Source organism: Benincasa hispida, chromosome 11 (assembly GCF_027475165.1).
Source record: "Benincasa hispida cultivar pf3 chromosome 11, pf3_genome.v1.1, whole genome shotgun sequence".
In the NCBI taxonomy this organism is placed as follows: Eukaryota; Viridiplantae; Streptophyta; class Magnoliopsida; order Cucurbitales; family Cucurbitaceae; genus Benincasa; species Benincasa hispida.
The window spans coordinates 37,982,349-37,991,158 of NC_143488.1; the positions used below are offsets into that span (position 1 = coordinate 37,982,349).

The following is an 8,810-nucleotide window of genomic DNA, read 5'->3' on the forward strand; positions in this document are numbered from 1 at the left end:
TGGCCAGTTCATCGATTCAATATACCTACCATTTTGGGGATAAGACCAAGTGGGTAGCTGGAAACATAATCATACAAGATGGTTTTCACTCATTCCCGACTTCAGGATAAGTAGATGAGTCTTCCCTTAAGTGGTGTCTCCGAGACTTGAACAACGGGCCCTACCCTCTCACTAGCCCGAGAAGGGTTTCTATTTAATGGTTGGACCATAAACAGATTGTTCATTAGAGGAGCACTGATACTTAAGGATGTAGAGGTAACCTAGGGGTAAAACGGTAATTTGACCTAGTTGGTGTTACAAACACTCGTGAAGGACTAACTTGTTGTTATTGGTTTATATCCATGGACACAGAAACATATCTGTAGTGGAAATAGTGCAATTATGCGTCTTTAGTGGAGTGTACCCATAGTTAACAAATATTGATTAATTTGGTTAATAAGTTTAGCCAATTAATCTCACATCCTTAGAGCTTCTAATCTGTAGGTCCATTAGATCTCTTTCTTAGCTTGTTAAGGGTATTGAGGTAATTTGTCATTAAATTGAATTTGACATGTTCAAATTCAAAATTGAAATTTTTTTTAATGTAGGTTGATACATTTTAATATAAATTTTAATTTTAATGTAGGTTGATACATTTTAATTTTAGACTTTATTATTAATTTTTAAATAGGATTCAAAATTAATAAATGAGATAATGAAATATTTGAAATGAGTTCCTCTTTTTTAATGTTAGACTTTATTATTAATTTTTAAATAATGTAGTTGTAACTTTGTTCCCCTTTTTCTCTCTGATGGAAAAACGTGAGGATTTTCAGTTTTTTTACGTATTCATCTTCTTCACAGAAGACTAAAAGAAGTGTTCTATGTAATTTTTCTCCCTGACTCTTTCCCTCTCAAAAAATTAATCTCCCTCTCTCCCAAAATTCCGTGAGCCCACAACTCTTTGGATTCTCATCCCAGAGAATACAAAAAGCTCCAATTCGTGGTGGTCATCTTGGATCAATGGTTTCGAGTTCATGGCAGTATGTGACCAATTTTGGAGAAAAGAAAATACGTGAAGAATTTTGTTCTTCAAATGTAAGGTTTTTTAAACCATATTCTTCCTTTTCTTTTCTTAGAATTGCATGCTGTAAATTTTGTATTATGCATAATTTTTGCATTCTGTAATTTCATTCTGTGTAAAATTGAAATTGGGACCGATCTACGTTTCCGCTCAGGGCCTTCACAGGTTCCTTTAATGGGAACTCTGATTGAACTAGTATATAAAGAGACTTTAGGGCTATGGTCCCTAAGATACCAAAACAACAAGCACTCAGTCTCTCTTAGCTCCCATCTAGAGAGAGATCTCACTTAGGCCATTCAGATTTTTGATTGAGGAAGACAATAGCTGCCTTATAATTGTCGTCAAATTTACAATAGAATCAGGTATGTTATTTTTGACAATTTAGCACAAATGATCCTAAGAATATATCTATTCAATATAGATTTAAAGTATTTATGCTACATTTTCACCTTCTAGCCATTCTCAACACATCCTTATTCAAATATCTCTCATTCGCAAGCTTTGATTTTAGCTCTAGTCCTTATCATTTCCACTTAAATTTTGCCCATTATTGGAAATCTACTCCATGAGCAAATATATTACATGTTAACCCTTTAGTTTTTTTTTTTTTCTTTTTCATTTAAAAAACAAATAGAAAAGAAATGATAATGACAAATGATGGAATAGGGGTGTACATGAGTTGGGTTGGATTTGATTTTTTGGACCAACCCGAAAATTCGGGTTGATGGGGTTGGCAACCTAAATAATATCTCCAACCCAACCCAACCCTTAAAATTTTGGTTGGGTTGGATTAGGTTGTCGGGTTATTTATTCTTTTTCTTTTCTTTTTTATTACATTTTTTATTAACTTTAAATACTTAAATTTGTGTACAACACATACTAATAATTAAAATTTCAATAAACTCAAATGTTAAATATCAAAATCCAAGATATTTATTACAAACTTCATATAAACATCACAAAAATATATATGGGTTATAATATTTACAAGTTCTAATATATATGTATATAACTTGGATTTTTAAAGGTGCAACCCGAACCCTACCCAAAAAAACATTAAAAAAAAAAATTCAACTCAACTCAATCTAAAATTATAACTAATACAAACCAATTCTAAGAATTTAGATTGAATAGTCAGATTGTTCGAATTATCGGGTCATTTGAACAACTCTTAATTGAATGAAAACAAAAAAAAATAGTATATCAAAAAGAAAAAGTATACCTTAGGAGACAGAAAATAATGGTATAAGCTACGTGTGTGGGTTTTTGCCCGACCTTGTTGTGTGGCAGCAATAGCCTCTTGGCACGTGCCTTACGCCTTTTAATTGTTTCCTTTTTTTCTTGGTTTATTACTTTTTTACCATTTTTCATTGTTCTATCACATAACACATGCAACATAAAATTTATAGTTTTATTTTATTATATAGGGAAAAAACTAAAAATATCAATGAAATAGTCTTTTAGATCATTTATTTCAAATAGGTGTAACTATTTACATTTGACCAAGAAAGACTAAAAAGAAATTTACAAGAGCAATAATTAGTTGCAACCTTATGAACTCGCCTTCTTTATACATAAAGAATAATTTTTTAAAAAAAAAATAAAAAGTGCCACGAATATTTCGATCGGGTACTAGTTAGATTGGAGGACTGCATCCAAGGTTTTTTTTTTCCAATTTATAAAAATTTGAAGGACAAAAAAAATTATCAATTTGAAATTACGATTTTAGTTCTTGAACTTTTAAAATGGTTGAATAGGTCTCAAATATTTGATGTTAGTTAAGTTGAACATTTTATAGTTTAAAAGTTAACTCCCTCTAGTAAGTTTGTAAATTTTAAAAAATATTAAAGTTCATAATCAAATTTGTAATTTTGAAATTGAGGATTACATAGAAAAAAATATTAAAATTCAAAGGCTAAATTTAGAATTGATGGATGATTTTTGTGTTGAAATAGTTTTAACAGTTAGTCAATGAGACCTTTTCTTATTGAGGGAGAAAATTAATATTAAAACCTTTAGTATATCAAATGAGTCACGAGTTAGAGAGAGAGATCTAAAGTCAACCAAACACACAACCAACTTAAACTCATGTATTATGATTAAATTGGTGTTTCAAATTATATCCATAAATTTAAAAAAATCCTCAAAAATCCTCATTTTTAACTTTTTGAAGGGTAAAGTTTGTTTCAAAACAACTGACTTTTGACCCCAAATTAATCAGGAAAAAAGTTCGGTTATTTAAAGTAAACAAGTCTAAAATATACTTGTTTGATAACCATTTCATTTTTTATTTTTTATTTTTTAAAATTAAATCTATTTCTTCTTTTTTTTTAACGGTTATCAAATGGGACTATTTTTTTTTCAATCTTTCATTTTAACCTCATGACCCCAATTTTTTATTTTCATTGATGATTTTTTCGTAGCTCTCACTCCCAAATTTACTCCTTGTTTACATTTGTTCACGTAAACCATACCTAAGTAGTCACAAAATTTTTCGTCCATGAATATAATCAAAAAGCTTCCAAATTTTGTTTTTACTTTTGAGATTGAAGAGCTTCACCAAAATCAATCCAATAACTAGGAATATTTGTGATAATTTAAAGTTAATATTACTATTTATCTAAGGAAGTACTCAAAATAAAATTTAAGAAAATGAAGATGTTTTCACTTTAGAATATGAAAAGTTATTTGGTCTAAGAATTTTGTTTAATACCCAAATATTATAGAGTGAGACAGATTGTCCGATAAGATTAATAGATATGTTTAAAATGGTCCGAACACTTATGGATATAAATAAAAAAAGAAAAATTACTTGGTTTGGGTAGGTTATAGATAGTCATTTCATAGTTACCCTTCCTGCCTTTGGCTTTACCAATTTTGTAAACTATATTTTACTATTTTCTGGTATCAATGGGCAATTACCGGCCGCCGAGACCATCAATTTCAAGTCCCTACGAAGAAAAGATTTTAAGTGGATCTAAATTCAAGCGTCATAGATTTGAATTTCAACGTCTTGTCAACAAATTATTCAAAACTGTTCGTGATTGTAAGTGTTCGAATTATTATTCTTATACAGCGCTGCATTCGATTTCAAATAGTTCCAAATCAACTTCCCAAACTTGTCGATGAGAAGGAAGCTTCCTCGAAAGACGACAATCCGAAGAACAAGTATTGTTTAATCTTTTCTGTCTATCACAGGGCATTACATATTGCGGAAAATTCCACGTTGGTGTTGAATCTTCTTTGCGATTTCATGTTTCGTAACCTACGTGGTTGGTTAGTCGTTGAATGGCCTTTGACAAGGCTGTGAAGGTATTCTTTTTCTTCGTTTCTTTTCAAATTTTGGGTGACTCTCTTTTAGATTGTGTTGTTTCTGATGAGGGTTTTCTTGTTGATGCTCTGGGGATAGGGTTTTCGAGTCTTTTCGGGAGGTAATTTTCTTTGATTTTTTATTTTATTACATGTTTTTGTTGCTTTTGTTCTCGGTTGCTTTAGCGATTTCCATTTGCGATTCGTCTTAACTGATTATTATTCCATTGATCCATCTCTGCCCCTTTTAAAATGGTTCTGGAATCTTGCTTTCTTCAAGACAGGGGCAAGTGGGTTTTTGCTACTTTTTCATTGTTTAGATCCAAGTGGGATTAAAGTTTTATTTTAAGCAATGAATTTGTCAAAATTGATGATGGGGGGGGGGGAGGGGAAATTAGAACAGTTTGCTTCAATTAGTTAGTGATGGGGTTTTTGATCTGTGGTGTTATTTGAAATTCCAGAACAAATACATGGAGCTTGCTAATGCGGAGCCTGTTGCTAATGGAGAATTGGATGAAATGGAGAGGGAACCTTCAGCACGTCTTCTTTTGCGGGAGGCTGGTTTGTCCCGTACGCATTTTCCGGGCATGGTGAGGAAGAGAGCTTACATATTTGATGGAAATGGCAATTACTATAACAAGGAATGGGATCTTATTGAGGGTAGGGGAAAGGAATTCTGTTGGTATCATGTTGAACTTCCAAAAGGAAATCAAAAACTGGCCCAATCTGCTCAGTATCTCATTGATGTTCTTTGCCCACCTTTGAAACTTCAAGATATTCTTTCCCTTATAAGCAATGGACCCTTTTGTGGACATGTTGATGGGGCTCTTGTCTTTAGAGTCAATTCACCTGGTCCTGCATCTAGTGACTTTACATTCAGAATTGCTGCTAGAATTACTGAGAATTCTGTCATCACCGTGTCTTTAGGCCGTGTTCCGAGATTAGGATTCTCACCGGTCGGTCAGTCTCTTCTCTCGGAGGTTCCTAGTGTGGAGAGCCCCTCCCACTTTAGAGGTGAGCAGAGAGAAGGTGGGGGCATTGTGATTAGGGAGCATGTTCTTGAATTCTTATTGACAATGAATCACTCGGAAGAGGCTGATAATCCTGTGCCAGCATCCCTCTCAAATCTGGTTGTTCATATTATTGATACACATATGGATCACCTTCAAGATGTTGTGACTAAGCTTGAGATTGAATTGGATTCCGTGGAGCTTGAAATGGATAAAGGTATGTGTAGTTCTTTCCTTTTTTTTTTCCTTCCCCCCAACATAGATGTAGATTCAACACAATTTCATAGTTTAGAAAAGGATTATGAATAATTCCTTTCGAGATGGAATATGGGTCTTAATTAATTCTAGGAACTGGAATTTTGTCTTGCCCAATTACTTCATTCCCACTGATTAAAAAGAAATCATAAAGAAATGTGTATTTTTATATTCCAGAGGTGTACTTGCTTAATACATTGTCACGTCGGACTCGTTTGGTTTTTTTAATCAAGAGCATTAGCCATATCAGTTCATTACATGTAACTGTGCGCCATTGTATGTCATCTGATTGCTTTGGAACTTCCTGAATTATTTTTCTTGCTCCTCCGTCCGTTGGTGGGCTGTCTTAAACATTGCAGATATAATTGAAAGATGAAAATGGAACAATCAAAGTTTACAATATTTATCTATTATCATGAACTTTTATTCTTCCTATAATCTCACTGACAGAATACGTGATGTCTTTTTGGATTTTCCATGTGTAATATTAGAAGTACATTCTTATGCTGTTTAGGTGGATTCGCCTTAAAAAAGCAAATGCTCGATGACCGAAGATTCCCCAAAATGAACCTTAATTTGCAGCGGCTCCTGCAGGTAGTTTCTCAATTCATTTTCTTTTACTTTCTCTCCTGTTTTTCTAGACCAGGGCCACCCCGACCTTTCTGGGTTGTGTTTATTTGATTTTTGTACCTTGATAAGTTTCTAGTAGGCCATCAATCGGTCTTTCGAAGTCATATATTTTTAGTCCCTATCGTTCAAAAGATTCAAGAGAAGTCATATATTTTTAGTCCCTATGATTCAAAATATTCAAGAGATCCTAATATGTTATGTCTTTTAAGTTTAGATTTTATGTCTAATGGGACATTTGTTAACTTATAATTTAAACAATTATGCCACCAAATACTCAAAGCTGCCTAAAGTCATCCCACTATGTGATTTAAAATAGTCTGTCACGCAACTGTTTACTCGAAGAAGTTAACAATTGAGACTTACTAGACACAAAATAAAATATTTAATTTCATATTAGAATTCTTTTTTGGGTGTTTGGCCCATTAACTTCATAAATTGGTGTTAAATAACTCAATTCACTAACTTCAACAGTGTTCACTTTGAAATTTGCATATTTATCGAGAAACACCATTTTTCCAACTCTGCATCCCAAACACAAACTTCCTAACTCCAACATATTACTTCAAAACTCACTCAACGTCCCAAACACTCCCTTAAAGCATAGGAACCAAATAGACGACATCCCCTGAAAATAGACATAATCTTACAAGTTCACAAACTAAACTTGTAATTTAATTAATTTTAAATGATTGCTAGATAATTGATCAGACAGGGAACAATGGACCTTATTGGAGGCTTTTGATAAGGGTGAGGATCAAACCCTTTGGTACTTGTTCCACAATGATCTGTTGATCTGTCAGATCAAAGATTCTCCATAAATGACCTGATGTTTCAACCTACCATAACCTGACTGTTGACCTCTTGCTTAGCTCATCAAGGAATCATTGACTTGAAAATCGAGTTGCTGTTGACATATCTTGGCAAATGAATTTTTGTATGAATGGAAATGAATTGAACCATATGCTTCAATCTAGGAAATGCAGTATGTAACCATTGTACGTGGAAGATGATGTTTGGATGTTCGTATCTTGTGCCATTGTTTGTCATGCTTATTAATCTTCCCTTACGTATTTGTTATCTTTTTGTCTGTCTTTTCATTGAGCGCAGGTGATTGCACATGGGGAACAAGTCTATCCACGAGTAAAAGAGAAGTGTTCATCTAAACAATGGTTTTCTAGTGAAGACATCAGTGCACTTGAGGAACTAATCGGACGATTAAGACGGTTGAAAGAGAATGTGGGATTTATAGCGAACCGTGTCACTGCTATTCAGGCTGGCCTTGATAGCTGGCAAGCCGAGCAAATTAACAGGAAACTCTATTATCTATCATTTCTTTCAATCATATTCTTACCTTTATCCGTCATTACTGGAGGTAACTAACTCTTTTGAAAAACAGTTTTTAGTTTCATTTCTTTTTCCATGATCTGATCCATTTGAAGAAACTCATCCAATTGTTTTGGAACTGTCCTGGCAGTATTTGGCATGAATGTTGGTGGAGTACCATGGACCGAGCAGAGAAATCCAGAGTTGAAAGAGGGATTTCGCAACGTAATGTTTCTCTGCGTCGTAATGCTACTACTGGTGCTGCTCTGCTTCAGTTTCCCCGCTCTTTATACCTACTTAGCGACGTGGAACCGGCGTAGAAAGATGAGAAAGAGCTGGTCTCTCAACAGAAAGTCTTTTCTGAAGAGAACTGTGAGAAATGGGGTTGAAGACAGGGGAGGAGGCTATCTTCGGATTTGATGATATGATATGCCATCCTTTTCATGTGCTCGGTTTGTTCCAACCATTAGACGAATATGCCCTTTTGCAAACCCAGCACCTCGGTCTTGTTCTCGTTCTTGATCTTAGATTTGTAAGTTAAACCCTTTAGCTACCAATGCCTGTCAAATTCCAATTAGTCGATAACTAATGAGATATAGTACATTCCAACTGTATCATCCTCCCTTAGCCTGGGAGACTTGAAAGAACTTGATTGCAGTTTGTTTCAGGTCAATGAGGTTAGCCAGTTTTATCCTAACATGGTTTTTGTTTCTTCATATTTGTAAGCTCTTTACATGTACAGTTTCTTTTATTCTTTTTTTCCTTCCTCAGAGATTTGTATTCACATTGTTGTGCATTGTCGATTTTTGGCAGCATCAATGCTTTGATCAGTTCCTCATCCACCTAGATTGCTGTACTTATTAACATTCATCAATGATGAATTGCAACTGTTAACAACAATGTTTTTCGTGGATAAGATTATTTGTTGTCACTCCATGTAATGTCTATTTGGTTGTTTAGCAAATTCATGATTTTGTATAACAAAATGGACATGCAACGATCAGAATTCGGTAACCATTTGAAATTTGTTTTTGAAAATTAAACTTATATATACTACTTTTACTCATATAATTCCTTTGTTTTCTATCCATAACCAATGTTTAAAAAAATCAATTTAAAATTTGAATACTAAGATTTCATTTGGTAATCGTTTAGTTTTTTGTTATTGAAAATTAAGCTTACAAATAGAGGTATAGTTGCAAATTTAGCAATAAAATCCA

General features: G+C 33.5%; 1 protein-coding gene across 3 annotated transcripts; it reads left to right on the plus strand.

The window, feature by feature from the left end:
- Positions 1 to 3,921: 3,921 nt before the first annotated feature.
- LOC120091286 (Magnesium transporter CorA-like family protein) lies at positions 3,922 to 8,306 on the plus strand. 3 transcript variants are annotated; one of them, XM_039049253.2, is made up of 6 exons: positions 3,922 to 4,109; positions 4,262 to 4,494; positions 4,834 to 5,599; positions 6,152 to 6,231; positions 7,375 to 7,639; positions 7,742 to 8,306. In XM_039049253.2, the coding sequence occupies exons 3-6, from the start codon at positions 4,843 to 4,845 to the stop codon at positions 8,008 to 8,010; spliced, it is 1,371 nt and encodes a 456-aa protein (XP_038905181.1). In that variant the 5' UTR covers positions 3,922 to 4,109; positions 4,262 to 4,494; positions 4,834 to 4,842; the 3' UTR covers positions 8,011 to 8,306. The 3 variants fall into 3 exon arrangements, with proteins under 3 accessions (XP_038905181.1, XP_038905180.1, XP_038905182.1); XM_039049252.2 differs by having other exon boundaries at positions 3,926 to 4,109; positions 4,262 to 4,375; XM_039049254.2 differs by lacking the exon at positions 3,922 to 4,109 and having other exon boundaries at positions 4,185 to 4,375; positions 4,473 to 4,494.
- Positions 8,307 to 8,810: the final 504 nt, after the last annotated feature.